The sequence below is a fragment of the Pan troglodytes genome, chromosome 17, assembly GCF_028858775.2.
Source record: "Pan troglodytes isolate AG18354 chromosome 17, NHGRI_mPanTro3-v2.0_pri, whole genome shotgun sequence".
Taxonomy (NCBI): Eukaryota; Metazoa; Chordata; class Mammalia; order Primates; family Hominidae; genus Pan; species Pan troglodytes.
The window spans coordinates 43,903,404-43,925,814 of NC_072415.2; the positions used below are offsets into that span (position 1 = coordinate 43,903,404).

Consider the following 22,411-nt stretch of genomic DNA (forward strand, 5'->3'; position numbering starts at 1 on the left):
ACTATGACACAGAAGGAAAATGTGCTTGAGACCAAAGACTTCCTGGCATGAATCAAAAAGGTATGTAGATAAACCCCTATTTCAATACTGTTAAGATCTGCAAACTCTACAAACTCTGTCTTAGACTACAGAATTATATCATATATGTGAGTGAATTGTGGCCTGTGCACAAAGAGGTTAAATGAATTGTTCAGAATTCTTGAGGTTGACTTTAGTGCTATTTTTCCACACCATATGGCTGCAAATTTGGTTAATCAGTCCCATTATAAGTTGACAAAAATTGTGGGAATTTTTACATGACAAACTAGCAGAAACTGGTGCAAGTTAGAATATTCTATTTAGCAATAGAGACAGTGAACCAATAGATATTTATAAAAAGAACTAGGCAAAAAATAATGCTAACTAGGGTTTTAAGGTTAAGTGTCCTAGATATGATAGTATAAATATTTTCTTTGTTAATGTTCAGAGTAAGGCTGTAGAGATTCTACATGAATATGTTACTATTCTACAGCATATCTCTGGAAAGGAATATTCCATTCATATTAAAAGCATTTTTTTTTAAAAAGAGACAATTTTATTTTTTTCCAGAAAATTAATTTGAAATTAGTTTAACAGATTTAATCTTTGGGAAAAGCAAATGAAATAACTGAAACTCTCACAAATTTCATTTGGCAGGAGAGCTCCTAAACACAAGAACTCTGGCCTTTCCTCATGCTTTCTTATAAACCCAAACCGTGGACTTCCAGGGATAGTGACATCTACAGGATGCACCAAAAAAAAAAAAAAAAAAAAAAAAAAAAAATGCCTGCATGAAAAGTTATTACTATTCCTGTCTACCAACACAGAGGCATCAGAGCGGGCCTAGGAAATTAGATCCATAATTGTAACTAGGGTAAATGATAGAGCTATGCTAATTTTGCTGCCTGTCCTTCTACGTGAAACATGAGTAGTGATTGGACAAAGAAGGAGAGAAGTAACACCAATCACAAGTTTACTATATGCCGAGCACTTTGCACGTAGTAACTCATTCATTTTAGCACACAATGTATATCATTATCCACCATATAAAGAAAAAGAGTAAATAATTTGCCAAAAGTGGCACAGATACGAAATGAGTGTTAGATTTGAAATTTGAAACTGCGTTAGTCTGGCTTCCAGCCTATTTCCTTTTAGCTATAGCATATGTTCTCCACTCCTGACTTGAATGTAATTATTGGCAGTTATATATATGAGTAATACATATAAGTTTACAATATCACACTATGAGTTGTATGTGTGTATGTGTTTATACACAGATATATGCAGACTGTTTTCTCTATTGATAACACTGACTTTCCCTCTTAGTTCCTGGATTTCTACCAGTTAGTCTTATTTTACATGTAGCAAGAAAGAGCTTTGAAACTTAACCCTTTGATTAGTCCCTAATTTAAGAAATGTGTCTGAACTCGCTTACCCTGTGATATAATACAATTGATAAAAGAAAACCAGAAAACAGTGATGTATTCACAGAAGGTGAAGTTTTGGCAGAATTTGAGAAAAGTTAAACACTGGAAGACAAAACAGGGTCCCAAGTTATTTTTATAATGCCACATCATTAATTTTGAAGTGACTTTCCAAATTGCTAACCACATCTGCATTCAGATTATATTTTTTAGTAAAAGGATATATTTTAAGTTCAAACATGAGTGATATTGAGTTGTCTACACCTCTTCTCCGTTTTGTTCATGTAGATAACCAAGAGTAGACTACAGACAAATATACTGAAACACATTCAATGTACCAGTAACAGTTAATATATACACAGATACAGATGCAATAAAGAGACCTTAGAGTCACTATAATTCAATAATGATTGAAAAAATAATTATGATAGCCTTTACATATTCCTAAAATGTGTCATTTTGTGTGGGATTTTCAAGAGCTCATAAGAAAAAATATATATACCCTCCAATTTTATCTAAAGTCAAATCAGATTACAATGAAGTTTAAGCTTTATAAATGCCTAGATATTTCAAGGAATGATATACTGCAGATAGAAAAAACAAATGCATTCAAAAGTTAATCCAACATTAAAGGACCACCATTTCCTGCAGAGTGAAAACATAGAAAGATTTGCAAAAAGGCAAAGTAAATAAAATGACCACTAGATCTATTGATAATATTGTTAAGACAGTATGATACACTTTAATGATTAGTTATATAAGTATGGTTTCTTGGCCATGTAGGAAAAAGGAGAAAAAGAAGGTCAATAAACATAATCATCATGCATGCTCTATAAGCTAATGTTTAAGAATTAGAAGAAATCTTAAACTTAATGGGAACCATTATAATTGCAATAGTTATCTAGCTAATCCTAGCTATGACTAGCCAAATTCAGCATTAGTATTAAGAATTAAAGTCTGGCCCAACAGTCTATGGCCTTAATAGCACTAAACCATTCTATTTCAAATTACATTTTAGTTTTATGCCTCATTAATTGAACACTTACATCAAATTTTAACATTAGACTTAAATTCATTGTAGAGTCACATGCACAGTTTCACTGGCATTGCAAGCAGTTCTATATTTTGTTTCTTTCCTATAATGAATTATTACTGCATAAAAAGGAAATGTTTCCCAATTAGAATTCAATTGAGAGAGATCAGAGGGAAAAAGTTTAGGCCAAAAAGAACCTTCATGGTATTAGGAAAAGGTGACAACACTTTAGATGTGCAAAGAAAAAACTTGGGAAAAGAGAGAATATTCAAATAGGACATTCTCAAGAGGGATTAGATAAGGTTTCAGATTCTGGACATACTTTCAAAGGTTATATCTCTACCCCAAAATGCAGAAAATGTCTTCCTAATGTTAATTCAAAATTGTGTACACTGGAAACATGTTTATCAATTTATTACAAGTGTTTAGCATGCATAATGGCAATGGATCAGATTCTCTACATTTCATTTAAGAAAACACAGGGCAAGAGATTTGGATTTAAATCATTGACTCATTTTGCATTTTGATTAAAGGTCTATAATAAATGCATTTCAAAGATTAGGTTATTTTAAATTGCTTTTGGCACCTAAACAGATTTGGCTGCCACACTACTATTGACAACGAAACCACTTGATTTTTGCTTGTTATTTGGTTTTTGTTTTTATTCATTTAATACAATTGAAATTATGCATCCCTAGCAAAGTCCTTTTACAAAGTCCTATCGAGTTCAGGTAGCTATTTCATGAAAATGTATTATTATAAGATTACACAGTTAGTGATATTAGTAGATCAATATACATTTATTTTTTCCTATTACTGTCCAGAGGAATAGCCCTGGCTTAGGAGACAGGCAAAATGAGTATGTTCAGTAATGTTAGTCTATATAAAAATATCTCAAGAAGCTAGGCCATTATCATTAGTCATAACAAGAATGTCTCCTGGAATGTGTAAGTCAAAAGAAAGTTTATGTGGCAGATTTATGTAAGGAAACTTACAATAGTGCCTGCCCACAAACCATGCAATTTGGAAACAGCCAAGAAACAAAACCATAGAGGAGGAGGGATAAATACAACATGTATTAGGGGTTATTATGCAACTACAAAGATTCAATATGACCCTGGCAATATAGCAAAAAATAGTTATGAAAAAGAAGCTATTTCTTATGCTCAGTAGCTAATTTTCAAACATAGGTACCTGTATTTGAAACTTTGAGCATTTCACACATTTTTCTGTATCTGAAAAAAAAATGGATCCAGACTGATATTGTATATCAATATAGCTGAAAACAGTTAATATAAAGGTAGCCAAAAGCAAAATTCAATAAGAATACTCAAAAAGGATATTATTCTCATTGCTGACAAAGTAATTCGGATGTACATTTTGCTCATATAGGAGAAGAATAATTTACTGTTCAATTTTCCTAGACAGGATGAAATATCTATAGTAATATGATTTTATAAAGGTTTTAATTAAATAAAAAGCTAGATTAAAGTGTCTAGATCAAACTGTAGGTATAATTAGAAACTTTAGATTAATATATTACTCCATTTTGACACTATATATTTCGATATCTAGCAGTTAATTAAATCTGCTTTTTACAAAATTTATGACAAAAACATCATATACTTCCATTTTTAAACTTTCAAGGGCATTAGATCTATTACAATAACACATATCTTTTAATATTCTGTCCTGGAAAATTAAGAAATACATACCCTTCAGGATAAATACATTGAATATAAGGAGACATAAGAAAAGTACATAAAATATTCCTCATGATTTTATTATTACTATGAACTAGAAAATACCTAAACATATTAATATGATTTGATGGAAAATAATTGTTGACAGTAGTGGTAGTATAAAAGTTCTTATGTTCCAGTCCATAATTCATATGCTATGACTCATTGAATATATAATATTCATAATATAATATATAATATATGTCCCCATTTGTGGGCATTTGATTGGGACTACCACATATTATACATTTTTAAAGGCAACAATATGAAAATTCTAGAGACAGTTTTAAATTATATGAATAGACTAGTGAACATACAACCAAAATAATTATAGTTTAAATGTTGGGCATGACCATCATATGGCCTAATTTATGTTGAAGATAGAATATTTATAATTATTGAACCCATTTAAACAAGGATACATAATATCAAGTCTTGAAATGCATGCTCTTTTTTTTCTTTTTAACTTACTGCTTTGTAAGTTCTCTTTTGTCCAGCGTGTTTCCGAATTTGTTCTCCATTTGGTCCCGTTTCCACATGCATCGAATAAATAATGTCAAAGAAATCTTCAACCACAGCTACCCGTCGTAAAGACAGCTTCTCATCTACCCCTACGCCATCCTGGAAACAAAACAACAACAACAAAAACCCATAAGATTAATAAACTAATTTGCATTTAATACACAAATTGTTTAAAACAAAATGTTTTTATAACCTCAACAAAATCATCTATATAGGAAACGTCAAAAATTCATGAATGAATATTTCAATATTTTATGCATTACTTACATACAGAACTTGGAAAAACATGAGAGAAGACATTTGGCATAGTTAATATTGAATAAATCATGCTTACCCATCAATTCCATCTTTTAAGTTTTTATAATGACTTATTTGTTGCCATCAGTAAGACTTTCTTAAATTATTTTAAAATATATTTTGAGGCCCAGTAATTTTTTATTGTAATAATTAAATTCTAGATATTTATTAATTCATCCAAACAATATTGAGTTGCTGGGCCCTGGAAATTGTAATTTGAGAAATGAAAAAAATGATACAGAGTTATCCTAGGTTATTGCATAACCTAGGAAAGAAAACACATTTATTATTCTATCAGTATTGGTCTAAAGAACAATATGTGGTAAAGGTTAAAAACATGAGCTCTAGAAATTATCTATGTGAAATTTAGATCTTCTACTTGGAAGCAGCATATTTTGTGCAAATCACTTAAACTTCTCTAAATTTCAGTTTTTCTCTCCTATAAAATAAACAGCCCACTACACAAAACTGTTGTAAGAATTAAATGAAATGACATATTTAAAGGATGTAATCCAATGTTTACCATATAATGAACCCTCAGTAATTGGTGGCTCTTGTCATTTTCAGGACCATGATAAAAAATATGCAAAGTACTATAAGAATTAAGAGAAAATATCACCTTCTGTTGAAGTAGATTCCAGGAAGAAATATAATTTAACACAGGTTGGAGTTGGAGTCAGGCAAAAGCCATTTTGCTGGGAAGTACAGCAAAGAACAAAGAGTTTTCATGGATAATAGAGAGGAGTAAGAAATAAGTTTGGAATGAGATAATAAAGTTAATCTTACATGACTGCAACATGAAAGGGCTTCCTGCTTGCAAACACACACATACACATACACACACACACACATACACAGACACACACAGACACACACACACACACACACACTTCTTATTTGGACCCTGTGATATAATTTGAAGTAACATAACATAGCCATTAACCCCAGCATACAGCACAAGAGAGTGATTAATCTGAGCAAAATCATTATGCAGTGAGATGGCAAGAGTTTATTTGAACAGTAACCCCAGCAGACTGAGGTCACTGCAAAAACAAAAGTAAGTCACCTGGTGCTTTCTGTTAGTTTTTTGTTATTTATTTATTTATTTTTCTGACTTACGGTAAGCCTTGTGAGTAGTGGTGGCTGAAGCAACATATTCAAACAACTATATATAGGAAATCACATGTTAGGTCAAAGAGCTAAAAACACAATTTCATATGCCTCCTCCTGACCTATCCCCTATACCTGAGAGAATAACCACCTTTCCTAGGCTGAAAACTCAAATTCTAACTGTACCCACTAGTAAAACCACCCATAAAACTTTGTCTTCTTTGTTCCCAGCCATGAAATTTGTACAGTCTCCAGCAAAGGAACTGAGAGGGTTCCTTTGCTGGAAAAACAAAAAATATGATAATCTTTTACACTTAGTCTGTATTTATTGTTTATGGGAATAAATATATATTTGTCCTTTAATTCATTCACATGTTCACTCATTTTTCTAGCTAAATACTCAACTGTGAGTGATGTGGGGATCACAGTCTACTTACTCATTTTATCAATAAGTATTCAACAAGGCCCAGATACTACTAAACCCTCTGCTAGTAGCTGGAGTTAGCAAGATGTGTAAGACAGATAATTGAGGCATTTGTGAAGCTTACAGTTTAATGCAGAAAATAGGTATTAAATGGTTGCTAGGGTAGTATACTAATTTCTTATGGATTCTCTAACAACTTACTATAAAATGAGTGGTTTTCAAAAAGAGTACTTTATTTTCTAATAATCCTGGAGGCCAGAAGTCCAAAATCAAAATGTCCACAGAGCTATACTCTTTCTGGAAGCTCTAGGAGAGAACCCATTCTTTGCCTCTTCCAGCTTCTGGTGCTTGACAGCATTTCACAGCTTGAGGCTGCATTATATTACCATTGTCTCTTCTGTGCATCTCTCCTCTGCGTTTTTCTCTCTGGTGAGGACCCTTATGATGAGATTTAGAGCCTAATCGGATAATCCAAAGTAATCTTCTCAAGATGCTTAATAATATCTACAAAGGTCCTTATACCAAACAAGATAATGTTTACAAGTTTCAAGAATTAGGACTTGGTATCTTAGGGTGGCCATTATTCAACCAACTACCAATGGGTATGAGTTAGAGCACAGGAGATACAAATTGTGCCATAGGAGCATACATTTGAAAAGTTTCACAAGCATTTCTTAACAGTCAACATTGTCTCAAGAAATTGGAAGTTCAGTGTTTGTCAGGATAATATTAAAATCACATATTTGTGGAGGAAAACTGTCTATTATCTTCTTGTTATGTGGACCTGTTTACTCTCAACTATGATTTCAGCACAATACACCTGTACTCTATAAGTAAAAATCAAAAATGCCTTCAGAGGTTAGGTCTACCATATAAATCAGCCAAGTATCGTGAGTTAGACAGTAAGGTATAATTAAGTCATTCAGAAACTGGAAGAAATATATTTAATGAGCTTACAGCTCAACAAACCCAAAGTTTCAAAAACGCAAAAAACAAAAAAGTAAATAGACACAGTACAGTAGAAATTAAAACCAAAGGCAAAGACAAAAGTCTTGAAAGCACCAGGAGATAAAAGACCCATCACATATAAGTTAACCCCAATTACAATTAACTTCGCAAAAGAAACAAAGGAGGTCAGAATGCAATGGGATGACATATTCAAATTGCTAAATGTAAAAAACTGTCAACCAGGAATCTTATAGCCAGAGAAACCTATCTTTCAAAAATTAAGGTGAAGGCCAGATGCAGTGACTCACACCTGTAATCTCAGCAATTTGGGAGGTGGGGGGGGGGGGTGGATCACCTGAGGTCAGGAGTTTGAGACCAGCCTGACCAACATGGAGAAACTCCATCTCTACTAAAAATACAAAATTAGCTGGGTGTGGTGGTACGTGCCTGTAATCCCAGCTACTTGGGAGGCTGAGGCAGGAGAATAGCTTGAACCTGGGAGGTGGAGGTTGCGGTGAGCCAAGATCACACCATTGCACTCCAGCTTGGGCAACAAGAGCAAAACTCTGTCTCAAAAAAAAAAAAAAAAAAGTGAAATACACTATCCCAGATGAACAAAACTGAGAGAATTCAATGCTAGTAGACATAACATATGATAATGCTAAAGGAAGTTATTTGGGCTGAAGGTAAATGACATCAGACAGTAATTCAAATTCACATGAAAATATCCAGAGCACCAGTAAAGGTAAAAATGATATAATATAATACAAATTAATATAATGTAATATAATATATTAATGTTAAAGACAGTATAATTGCATATTTGTTCTTGAATGACTTAAAAGGCAACTGGATAAAACAATAGGTAATTGATTTATTGGAATAATAACATACAGAAATGTAACACACTTGACAATAACAGAGAAAAGGGGCAGAAACAAAGGTGTATTGGAGTTTGGAGTAAGGAAATGATACCTTATGGTGATGCAGATCCGCACATAGAAAGAAAGAGAACCAAAAAGGTCAAATAAGAGAGTTGGCCAGGCTCAGTGGCTCAGGCCTGTAATTCGAGCTCTTTGGGAGGCTAAGGCAGGCAGATCATGAGGTCAGGAGTTCAAGACCCGCCTGGCCAATATGGTGAAACCCCTTCTCTACTAAAAAATACAAAAGTTAGCTGGGTGTGGTGGCATGTACCTGTAGTCCCAGCTACTCAGGAGGCTGAGGCAGGAGAGTCGCTTGAACCTGGGAGGTGTAGGTTGCAGTGAGCTGAGATCACACCACTGCACTCCAGCCCGAGCCACAGAGTAAGACTTTGCCTCAAAATATATATATACTTTTCTACTTTCTTCCCTCAGCTTCTTTAAAACACATAAGATTATAAACAGCAATAGTTATAACCATATATTGTTGTATTTTAACATATATAGATGTTTTACATGTGTGTGTCCGTTTTATGACTTATCAGCCATAGAACAAAATATATATCAGTCACAGAACAAAAAAGTGGGGAAAAATATAGCTATATAAAATTAAAATTTCTTTACTTGGTTGTAACCAAAATACTATATATCTGAAGTAGATTCTGATAATTTCGAATGTATATTGTATGCTCAAGAGCAACCACTAAAATATAATTTAAAAATATAATTAAAAAAAGAGACTCATTTCATAGTAATAAAAGGTTCAATTCACCAGACAGACAAAACAACGATCAACATATATGGACCCAATAAGAGACTCCAAGTGACACACACACACACACACACACACACACATACACACACACACATTGATGAAGCAAAAACAGAATTAAAGGGAGAAATAGACAATTCAACAATAATAGCTGGAAACGTAAAAGCTCACCTTCCAAAGTAGAACAATTAGGCAGAAGATATATAAGGAAATACAAGACTTGAACAATACTTAAAAATTTAAAAAAAACTAATAGACATACATAGAACACTCTACAAAACAGTAACACATTTTTCATGAGAGACCTCATGCTATCATAAAACAAGCCTCAATAAATTTAAGGGATTGAAAATATATTTTACATGTTTTATGACCAAAATGGAATTAAATTAGAAATTAATGACACAAGGATATTTGGGAAAACTACAAATATAAAGAAATGAACATACTTCTGAAAACTAATTGGTCAGACGAATCCAAAAGAAAACTAGAAATACTTTGAGATGAATGAAAACAAAGACACAACATGCCCAAACCAGTGCTAAATGCCTGTATTAAAAAATAAGAAAAATTTCAAATCAGACTTATCTTTTCACCTTAGTAACCAGAAAAAGAGTAAACTAAAATCGAGCAGAAGGGAGAGAATATGTAAAAACTTGATGTGAAACAAATGAAATGGAGAGTAGAAAACAATGGACAAAATCAGCAAAACCAAAAGGCAATATGTGAAAACAACTTTTTAAATGACAAAGTTTAAGCTCTACTTATATAAAAATGTAAAAAGAGGAGGGAAGACTCAAATTACTAAAATTAGGAATAAAAGAAGGATCATTATTGACCTTACAAAAATAAAAGAATCACAAAAACCCATAAACAAGTGTATGTCAACAAATTAGAATTAATAATATAAAATTAACAATTCCTGGAAAGACTTAAATTACTGATAATGGCTGACAAAAAATTTATAGGCCTATCACAAGTATAAAGACAAAATTAGTAATTGAAAAAGCTATTCACAGCGGGGTGCGGTGGCTCGTGCCTGTAATCCCTGCACTTTGGGAGGCTGAGACGGGTGGATCACGAGGTCAGAAGATTGAGATCATCCTGGCTAACACAGTGAAACCCTGTCTCTACTAAAAATACAAAAAATTAGCCAGGTGTGGCAGTGGGCGCCTGTAGTGCCAGCTACTTGGGAGGCTGAGGCAGGAGAATGGCATGAACCTGGGAGGCCAGAGCTTGCAGTGAGCCAAGATCACACCACTGCACTCCAGCCTGGGTGACAGAGCGAGACTCCATCTCAAAAAAAAAAAAAAAAAAAAAAAAAAAAAAAAAAAAAGCTTTTCACACACAGAAGCAGCCCAGGCCCAGACAGCCTCACTGAACCAAACATTCAAAGAATCAATGGAATTCATCACAAACTCTTTTAAAGCAATAGGTGACAAAACACTTCCCAAATTATCCAATGAGGCCAGCATTATCTTGATACAAAAATCAAATATATCACAGGATAAAAAAGATATACAAAACAATATATTTTATGAATATAGATACAAAAATCCTCAATAAAATACTAGCAAACCAAATCCAACCCATTTACAAGTTATTATATACCACAATCAAGTAGGATTATCCCAGGAATGCAAGGTTAGTTTAATACAATGAAATGAATTAATTTAATATATTATATTAATACAATAAAGGACACAAGCATATTATTATTTCCATAGATCCAGGAAAAAACTCATTTGACAAAAGCCAACATACTTCCCTGACAAAAATTCTAGGTAAATTAGGAATAGAAAGGAATTTCCTCAACTTCATGAGGGACATCTACAAAAACCTCCCATAACTAACATCTTATTTAATTGTGAGAGACTGAATGCTTTCCTCCTAAAAATAAAAGCCAAACAAGAATGTGTGCTCTAGCCACATCTATTTAACATCATACTGGTGAATCTAGCCAGGAAAATTAATCAGGGAAAAGACAGAAAATACACCAAATTGGAAAGGAAGAAGTAAAAATATCTTTGTAGATGCTTTGTGTGTCACGAATTACATGATCTCATACATAGAAAATTCTAAGGAATCCATTAAAACTGTTAGAACTAATAAATGAGTTCCAGTCAATATTAAAAATCAATTGTAGTTTTTATTAGCAATGAACAATCTGAAAATGAAGGGGGAAAAATAATTTCTTTTATAAGGGTTTCAAAACACTAAAATACTTAGGAATGATTTAGATATAATGTTAAAAAAGGTGTAAGACTTATACACTGAACATTATAAAACATTGCTGAAAATATTTAATATGAGCTAAATAAACTGAAATACACCTTACGTTTATAGACTAGAAGACAATATAAACCTTATTTTGCAGGATCATTGAAATCACTACCAAAATTCCAAATAGCTTTTCATGAAAATTGACAAGTTGGCCTTAAAATTTATATGTAAATTCAAGGAAACGAGATTAGCCAAAATAGCCTTTAAAAAAAAGAAATTCGGAGTTCATATACTTCTTAATTTCAAAGCTTACTACACTAAAGTCTTTATTAGATAGTGTGGTATTGGCATGTGAATTGACATATAGATCAGTGGAATAAAATTGAGACTTCAGAAATAAAGCCTTCCGTTTATTCAATTCACCTTCAAAAGACATGTCAAAACAATGCAGTAGGAAAAGAATTTAACAAATAATGCCAGGACAACTATATACCCAAATGAAAAGGAATAGTCAGGTCCCTACCTCAACCCATACATAAAAATTAAATTAAATGATCAATGTAAATGTAAGAGCTAAAACTCAAAATTTGTACAAGGTTACACAGAAGTAAATGTTTGTAACCTTGGGTAATGCAAAGTCCTCATAACCGCCAAAATTAAAAGCAACAAAAGGAAAAATTATAAATTGAACTACAAAAATATTTAAAATGTTTATGATGCAAATAATACCATCAGAAAGTGAAATGACATCTCATACAAATGGGAGAAAATATTTGGAAATCATATATCTAATAAAGGACTTACATCCATAATATATGAAAACACAACTCAGTAATAGAAAGTCAAATAACCCAATTTAAAAACTGTTAAAGAATTTGAACAGACATTTCTCCAAAAAGATGTTTAAATGACAAACAAGCACAAGAAAAAATGCTTAATATAATTCGTGATTAGATAAATGCAAATCAAAATAACAATGAAACACTACTTCACATGCACTAGGATTGCTACATTAGATAACAAGTATTGGCAAGGATCTGGAAAAATTGGAATCCTCATACATTGCTGGTGGGAATGCAAAATAATGCAGTTGCTTTGAAAACAGACTGGCAGTAACAAAAAGTTAAACATAGACTTACCAGACGACTTGGTAAGCCAAAATCATGAATATATGAAATATATACACACACACACACACACACACACACACACATGCACACATACACACATTCAAAAGGAATAACATAAGTTCACCCAAAATATATTATACATGAATATTAATAGCAGCATATGTGTAATATCCAAAAAGTGGGAACTCAAATGTCCCTGAACTGAAAAATGTATAAGCAAAATGTGGCATAACCATACAAAGGAATATCTTTCTACCATAAAGAGAAATGAAGTACTGATTCATCCATGGATAAACCTTGAAGACATTAAGTTTCATGAAAGAGGCCAGACATAAAAGACCACATATTGTATGATTCAATTTATATGAAATGTAGAAAATAGGCAAATGTATATAGATAGAAATAGGGCCAGATGTGGCGGCTCACGCCTGTAATCCCAATGCTTTGGGAGGCTGCAGAAGGTGGATCTCTTGAGCCCAAGAGTTTTAGACATAGTGAGACCCTCATCGCTACAAAAAATATAAATAAATTGGCTGGGCATGGTGACACATGCCTGTAGTCCCAGATGCTCAGGAGGCTAGGTTGTAGGATCACTTGAGCCCATAAGGTTGAAGCTGCAGTGAGTCATGATTGTGTCCCTGCATTTCAGCCTTGGCAACAGGGTGAGAAACTACCTCAAAAAAATAAAAATAAAAATAATGACAGTAGTTTATTGCTTATTTAGAAGTGGGGAGGAGAAAAAAATAAGGACTGGCTGTTAATAGCCACAAAGTATCTTTTAGGAGGGACAAAATGTTCCAAAATTAGAGGATGGTGGTTGTACAACGTTCTGAACATACTAAAAATATTGAATTATACACTTTATATGAGTACTTTTATAATATGTGAGTTCTGCAAACAGGGACAATTTGACTTCCTCTTTTCCTAATTGAATACCCTTTATTTCTTTCTCCTGCCTGATTGCCCTGGCCAGAACTTCCAAGACTATGTTGAATAGGAGTGGTGAGAGACGGTATCCCTGTCTTGTGCCAGTTTTCAAAGGGAATACTTCCAGTTTTTGCCCATTCAGTATCATATTGGCTGTGGGTTTGTCATAAATAGCTCTTATTATTTTGAGATATGTCCCATCAATACCTAATTTATTGAGAGTTTTTAGCATGAAGGGCTGTTGAATTCTATCAAAGGCCTTTTCTGCATCTATTGAGATAAACATGTGGCTTTTGTCTTTGGTTCTGTTTATATGCTGGATTACATTTATTGATTTGCATATGTTGAACCAGCCTTGCATCCCAGGGATGAAGCCCACTTGATTATGGTGGATAAGCTTTTTGATGTGCTGCTGGATTTGGTTTGCCAGTATTTTATTGAGGATTTTTGCATTGATGTTTATCAGGGATATTGGTCTAAAATTCTCTTTTTTGGTTGTGTCTCTGCCAGGCTTTGGTATCAGGATGATGCTGGTCTCATAAAATGAGTTAGGGAGGATTCCCTCTTTTTCTATGGATTGGAATAGTTTCAGAAGGAATGGTACCAGCTCCTCCTTGTACCTCTAGTAGAATTCGGCTGTGAATCTGTCTGGTCCTGGACTTTTTTTGGTTGGTAAGCTATTAATTATTGCCTCAATTTCAGAGCCTGTTCTTGGTCTATTCAGAGATTCAACTTCTTCCTGGTTCAGTCTTGGGAGGGTGTATGTGTCCAGGAATTTATCTATTTCTTCTAGATTTTCTAGTTTATTTGCGTAGAGGTGTTTATAGTATTCTCTGATGGTAGTTTGTATTTCTGTGGGATCGGTGGTGATCTCCCCTTTATCATTTTTTATTGCGTCTATTTGATTCTTCTCTCTTTTCTTCTTTATTAGTCTTGCTAGCGGTCTATCAATTTTGTTGATCTTTTTAAAAAACCAGCTCCTGGATTCATTGATTTTTTGGAGGGTTTTTTTGTGTCTCTATATCCTTCAGTTCCGCTCTGATCTTAGTTATTTGTTGCCTTCTGCTAGCTTTTGAATGTGTTTGCTCTTGCTTTTCTAGTTCTTTTAATTGTGATGTTAGGGTGTCAATTTTAGATCTTTCCTGCTTTCTCTTGTGGGCATTTAGTGCTATAAACTTCCCTCTACACACTGCTTTAAATGTGTCCCAGAGATTCTGGTATATTGTGTCTTTGTTCTCATTGGTTTCAAAGAACATCTTTATTTCTGCCTTCATTTTGTTATGTACCCAGTAGTCATTCAGGAGCAGGTTGTTCGGTTTCCATGTAGTTGAGCGGTTTTAAGTGAGTTTCTTAATCCTGAGTTCTAGTTTGATTACACTGTGGTCTGAGAGACAGTTTGTTATAATTTCTGTTCTTTTACATTTGCTGAGGAGTGCTTTACTTCCAACTATGTGGTCAATTTTGAAATAAGTGTGATATGGTGCTGAGAAGAATGTATATTCTGTTGATTTGGGGCAGAGAGTTCTGTAGATGTCTATTAGGTCTGCTTGGTGCAGAGCTGAGTTCGATTCCTGGATATCCTTGTTAACATTCTGTCCCGTTGATCTGTCTAATGTTGACAGTGGGGTGTTAAATTCTCCAACTATTATTGTGTGGGAGTCTCAGTCTCTTTGTATGTCTCTAAGGACTTGCTTTATGAATCTGGGTGCTCCTGTATTGGGTGCATATATATTTAGGATAGTTAGCCCTTCTTGTTGAATTGATCCCTTTACCATTATGTAATGGCCTTCTTTGTCTCTTTTGATCTTTGTTGGTTTAAGGTCTGTTTTATCAGAGACTAGGATTGTAACCCCTGCCTTTTTTTGTTTTCCATTTGCTTGGTAGATCTTCCTCCATCCCTTTATTTTGAGCCTATGTGTGTCTCTGCACATGAGATGGGTCTCCTGAATAGAGCACACTGATGGGTCTTGACTCTGTATCCAATTTGCCAGTCTGTGTCTTTTAATTGGAGCATTTAGCCCATTTACATTTAAGGTTAATCTTGTTATGTGTGAATTTGATCCTGTCATTAGGATGTTAGCTGGGTATATTGGTCGCTAGTTGATGCAGTTTCTTCCTAGCATCAATGGTCTTTACAATTTGGCATGTTTTTGCAGTGGCTGATACTGGTTGTTCCTTTCCATGTTTAGTGCTTCCTTCAGGAGCTCTTGTAGGGCAGGCCTCGTGGTGACAAAATCTCTCAGCATTTGCTTGTCTGACAATGATTGTATATCTAGAAAACCCTATTGTCTCAGCCCAAAATCTCCTTAAGCTCATAAGCAACTTCAGCAAAATCTCAGGATACAAAATCAATGTGCAAAAATCACAAGCATTCTTATACACCAATAATAGACAAACAGAGAGCCAAATCATGAGTGAACTCCCATTCACAATTGCTTCAAAGAGAATAAAATACCTAGGAATCCAACTTACAAGGGAAGTGAAGGACCTCTTCAAGAACTACAAACCACTGCTCAACGAAATCAAAGAGGACACAAACAAATGGAAAAACATTCCATGCTCATGGATAGGAAGAATCAATATCATGAAAATGGCCATACTGCCCAAGGTAATTGATAGATTCAATGCCATCCCCATCAAGCTACCAATGACTTTCTTCACAGAATTGGAAAAAACTACTTTAAAGTTCATATGGAACCAAAAAAGAGCCCGCATCGCCAAGTCAATCCTAAGCCAAAAGAACAAAGCTGGAGGCATCACACTACCTGACTTCAAACTATACTATAAGGCTACAGTAACCAAAACAGCATGGTACTGTTACCAAAACAGAGATATAGATCAATGGAACAGAACAGAGCCCTCAGAAATAATACCACACATCTACAACCATCTGATCTTTGACAAACCTGACAAAAACAAGAAATGGGGAAAGGTTCCCTATTTAATAAATGGTGCTGGGAAAACTGGCTAGCTATACGTAGAAAGCTGAAAGTGGATGCCTTCCTTACACCTTATACAAAAATTAATTCAAGATGGATTAAAGACTTAAATGTTAGACCTAAAACCATGAAAACCTTAGAAGAAAACCTAGGCAATACCATTCAGGACATAGGCATGGGCAAGGACTTCATGTCTAAAACACCAAAAGCAATGGCAACAAAAGCCAGAATTGACAAATGGGATCTAATTAAACTAAAGAGCTTCTGCACAGCAAAAGAAACTACCATCAGAGTGTACAGGCAACCTACAGAATGGGAAAATTTTTTGCAATCTACTCATCTGACAAAGGGCTAATATCCAGAATCTACAAAGAACTCAAACAAATTTACAAAAAAACCAAACAACCCCATCAAAAAGTGGGCAAAGGATATGAACAGACACTTCTCAAAAGAAGACATTTTTGCAGCCAACAGACACATGAAAAAATGCTCATCATCACTGGCCATCAGAGCAATGCAAATCAAAACCACAATGAGATACCATCTCACACCAGTTAGAATGGTGATCATTAAAAAGTCAGGAAACAACAGGTGCTGGAGAGGATGTGGAGAAATAGGAACACTTCTAAGCTGTTGGTGGGACTATAAACTAGTTCAACCATTGTGGAAGTCAGTGTGGCGATTCCTCAAGGATCTAGAACTAGAAATACCATTTGACCCGGCCATCCCATTACTGGGGATATACTTTAGGAGATTACTGGGGATAGCTTTAGGAGATAAATCTAATGTAAATGACGAGTTAATGGGTGCAGCACACCAACATGGCTCATGTATACATATGTAACAAACCTGCACGTTGTGCACATGTACACTAGTACTTAAAGTGTAAATAAATAAATAAATAAGAAATATGCAATACAGTCGGCCCTTGGTATCTATGAATTCCACATCCACAGATTCAACTAACTGATAATCAAAAATATTCAGGAAAAATAACAGTACAATAAAAATATTACAAACCTTTAAAAAATGTGAGTTCTAGCTCAATAAAGCTGTTAAAATAAATAGTTGCTAATGGTTTTGGATTTTGAGTTCAAGGATGTAAAAATTAATAAAACGAGGAGGGAGGGGAAGGGAGGGGAGGGAAGGGAAGGGAAGCGAAGGGAAGGGAAGAAACCAAGTGGAGGAGCTCATGCAATCCAAATTCAAACAATCCACAATGTAGAGTAGAGTGCGGAGTGAAAACAGAAGTGGCTCAACCAATACTATAGTGGTGATTATGAGAGTGTGCTGGTAACTATTTAAGAACTGTCTCTTGAAAACATATATAATACATAAGGTTATAAACAGTACTGATATAAAAGATGTGTAACATATAATTTATAAATAATAAAATATGTAATACCTCTTACTATAAACTTCATATAAGTGACCAATTTTCACAGAATACTTTCATTGATTTTTGCTGAACCCTTGTATATCTAGCCAACCTATGGTTTTGATTGAACTATGATATGGCAAATAAAACTCCATACCACTTTTGAATACTTTTCTCAATAATTTTTGTAATTGATTTGGTATGTGATTTACTGTTAAATTATTTCTCACTCTTATACAAATTTTATTCATTAAACTGAAACTTCTGGCCTGGAGAGTTGGCTCAGGCCTGTAATCCTAGCACTTCTGGAGGCCAAGGAGGGTGGATCACTTGAGGTCAGCAGTTCGAGACCAGCCTGGCCAACATGGAAAGGCTGTTTCTGCTAAAGATACAAAAATTAGCCAGGTGTGGTGGCACGCACCTGTAATCCCAGCTACTCAGGAGGCTGAAGCAGGAGAATCGCTTGAACCTGGGGAGTGGAGGTTGCAGTGAGCCAAGATTGCACCACTTCACTCCAGCCTGGGCAAAAGAGCAAAACTCCATCTCAAAAAAAAAAAAAAAAAAAAAAAAAAAAAATCCTGAAACTTCTTTCAGCTTTACTAAGACAATGGACAAAATCATAAATCTGTCCTGACTTATGTCGTTTGCTAATTTCTATGTTGTATAAGTACTTCTACCATTGCTTCTTTCAAGCTACCAGTGGGAAATCACTGAACGTGAAGTTGAAAAGAGAATCACAATAATCCTCCATTATATGGTATTTTCACCATAATGATACTATAAACCAGATGAACCACCTCAAGAGTATAGACAATACTACACTATATAAAAATAATTATTCATGACGAGTTTTGAGCATATATTCCCTTTTAATATTAATTACTTAATAAGTTTATATCATTCAACCTTTGGTAATTACTGTGTTTCATAAATGGATTGCAAAATTTCCAAAAAGTTACCTGTTAGCTCTCATGAGTTAGTACAATCCAGCTCCAGGATATCAACATTTTTATGTCATTCAAGATGAGTAAATGACAGATTCACTGAATTCAGTGACGATTTTTTTTTTTTTTTTTTTTTTTTTTTTTTTTTTTTTTTTGAGACGGAGTCTCGCTCTGTCGCCCAGGCTGGAGTGCAGTGGCGCCATCTCGGTTCACTGCAAGCTCCGCCTCCCGGGTTCACGCCATTCTCCTGCCTCAGCCTCCCGAGTAGCTGGGACTACAGGCGCCCGCTACCACGCCCGGCTAATTTTTAATTAGAGACAGGGTTTCATTGTGTTAGCCAGGATGGTCTCGATCTCCTGACCTCGTGATCCGCCCGCCTCGGCCTCCCAAAGTGCTGGGATTACAGGCGTGAGCCACCGCGCCCGGCCTTCAGTGACGATTTTATAGACTAGTTCCTGTGGTCAACTATTGACATAAAAAGCTTCAAAGAACAAGAACTCAAAAAACTAACTGATCTAATGTGACACCTCAGGGTGCTATGAAAAACATAGCTACTACTGAAAAAACTTTACATTAAAGCTAATTTGATAGCAAAACTAACCAAATTTGTAAATCGAGTTAGTGATAGCAAGTCTGTGCTCAACAAAATGATGGGTTTATTTAAAGTTTTGTTGTATTATATTAACACACTGAAATGATTGAAGGAAAGAAAAGTTAGGCTAAAAACGAGTTACCCCTTATTTAACTTTATGTTTTCTCACTAATTGCCAATTGGTAAGATAATATACATGCATATAAAAATTTAATGCAATTGTATGAAGTTGTCAAATGAGAGACACTATGCTTAGAGATACTTTTTTATTACGATAAAATCAAAGTGCCCTTTACGTTAAAAGGCTGACATGCAGTTCTCCATGACTCTTCTCCTTATAGGATCTACTTGGAATATGCTTTTTCTGAGTTTCAAATTCAACTTCTTTTTAAATTCTGGACTTTCACCAGTATGAGGAAAACAGACAGGAAGAAATGATGCAGAAATAACCATTATGGAGTAGATCACTGTCCTGATCTTCTTCCTAACTCCTATTCTCCACAGGCCACTGTATCTGCTTTGGAGATAATTTGGCAAGATATTGACAGACAAGAACACTGTTATATTGCTCAATTATACTAGTCAGATTGAAACAGGATAGTTTGCATGCATTTTCCAATTAATTAAAAATAATATTTGAAAGTCAAAATTTTGATATATCAAACATATACTGAAAGGTTTTTATGGAAATTGTAACAGAGAATTCAAACTAAGGTCAATATAGCAATTTTACCTTCTAGGACTCAATGAATGAAAATAGTTATTACCTTTTCTAGTCTTAAGTATTATCAATCAGATATTCTAATGGGCAAAATCATCATTATAAAGTAGCTCGTGTAATTGATAGCAATTTTAGTAAAATATTTACAAATAAAAGCGGTATGATTTAAACTTTCTAATTTATAAACAAAAGAATGACATAATATAAAAGAGGAGATAATAAAATAAATATAAATTTCTAGCATTCAATTTTCAAGAGTCCTAAACTCAAGAATTTATAGAGATCATCTGTAAATAATATAATTTTCACAAATAGTATGTTTATAACTCTAATTAAGAATTTTTAGTATGCAGCATTCCTTGACATCTTCTCATGTATTTGAGTTACTATTTTTAAAAAGGAAAAGAAAAACATAAGAATTTTAAATGAACATTATCTCGGGGAAAAGAAACAACAGTACTAAGTAACAGTAGCATAAAAGAAAAACTAACTCAATTTTTAACTTAAAATACTTCAACCAAAAAAATTGTTTCTGTGAAAAGCAAACATATACAAAAATTATTAATTTTATACCAGCAATTCATTTGCAAAAGCAGATAAAATTTACATCTACTCTTTCCAAAATTAATGATTTACCCAAGAAAACAACACTGAATTCCAAGGTTTTGTTTCTTCAGTGAGACTATGTATATATTTATATAAAATACTCACAATTATTTACATAGAATATTCATCTTCTTTCTAGCACAAAAAGTCCATGTTACTAGTTGGCCAATCCCCATGTGAAAAGAAGACTAGAAAAACACTGCTTGGCCATATGTGCAGATGCTGGCTAAGTGAGCTTTACTTGTTGGATATTGTCTTCCAAGGGACTTTCCATCGCATCCCTTACACTTGCTGTTGCTTCCCTTAAAATGCAAGTAATTTTCAAATTTGAGGTACTGACTAGCCATTTATTCAGGCTGCATGTTTCTCTGCTTTGTCATTATTTCACTGCTCTAGTGCCTATTAAACAGTTTATATAGTAGCTTTTGGTGTTTTAGTCGTGTCTTTGCCTATGCCTATGTCCTGAATGGTATTGCCTAGGTTTTCTTCTAGGGTTTTCATGGTTTTAAGTCTTACATCTAAGTCTTTAATCCACCTTGAGTTAATTTTTGTATAAGGTGTAAGGAAGTGGTTCAGTTTCAGTTTTCTGCATATGGCTAGCCAGTTTTCCCAACACCATTTATTAAATAGGGAATCCTTTACCCATTGCTTGTTTTTGTCAGGTTTGTCAACGATCAGATGGTTGTAGATGTGTGGCGTTATTTCTGAGGCCTCTGTTCTGTTCCAGTGGTCTATATATCTCTTTTGGTAGCAGTACCATGCTGCTTTGGTTACCGTAGCCTTGTAGTATAGTCTGAAGTCAGGTAGTGTGATGCCTCCAGCTTTGTTCTTTTTGTTTATGATTGTCTTGGCTATATGGTTCCTTATGAAATTTAAAGTAGTTTTTTTTTTTTTCTAATTCTGTGAAGAAAGTCATTGGTAGCTTGACGGGGATAGCATTGAATCTATAAATTACTTTGGGCAGTATGGCCACTTTCATGACATTGATTCTTCCTAACCATGAACATGGAATGTTTTTCCATTTGTTTGTGTCCTCTCTTATTTCCTTGAGCAGTGGTTTGTAGTTCTTCTTGAAGAGGTCCTTCACATCCCTTGTAAGTTGGATTCCTAGGTATTTTATTCTCTTTGTAGCAATTGTGATGGGAGTTCACTCATGATTTGGCTCTCTGTTTGTCTGTTATTGGTGTATAGGAATGCTTGTGATTTTTGCACATTGATTTTGTATCCTGAGATTTTGCTGAAGTTGCTTATGAGCTTAAGGAGATTTTGGGCTGAGACCATGGGGTTTTCTAAATATACAATCATGTCATCTGCAAACATAGACGATTTGACTTTCTCTCTTCCTATTTGAATACCCTTTATTTATTTCTCTTGCCTGATTGCCTGGCCAGAAATTCCAACACTATGTTGAATAGGAGTGGTGAGAGAGGGCATCCTTGTCTTGTGTCAGTTTTCAAAGGGAATGCTTCTACTTTTTGCCCATTCAGTATGATATTGGTTACAGGTTTGTCATAAACAGCTTATTATTTTGAGATACATTCCATCAATACCTAGTTTATTGAGAGTTTTTAGCATGAAAGGGTGTTAAATTTTATCAAAGGCCTTTTCTCCATCTATTGAGATAATCATGTGGTTTTTGTCATTGGTTCTGTTTATGTGATGGATTACGTTTATTGATTTGCATATGTTGAACCAGCCTTGCATCCCAGGTGTGAAGGCAACTTGATAGTGATGGATTAGC

General features: G+C 34.3%; 1 protein-coding gene across 13 annotated transcripts in view; it reads right to left on the reverse strand.

Moving 5' to 3' along the window:
- The window catches only part of NOL4 (nucleolar protein 4), a 381,831-nt gene that overhangs the window by 282,341 nt on the left and 77,079 nt on the right, over window positions 1–22,411 (reverse strand). For 8 of the 13 annotated variants that reach the window (XM_063795583.1, XM_063795581.1, XM_063795584.1 and 5 more), the window contains one exon: window positions 4,689–4,838. In XM_063795583.1, the coding sequence (XP_063651653.1) occupies window positions 4,689–4,838 (150 nt within the window). Of the gene's footprint in view, window positions 1–3,669; window positions 3,733–4,688; window positions 4,839–22,411 lie in introns of all 13 variants that reach the window. The other 5 variants (XM_063795587.1, XM_063795585.1, XM_063795588.1 and 2 more) reach the window with 2 other exon arrangements.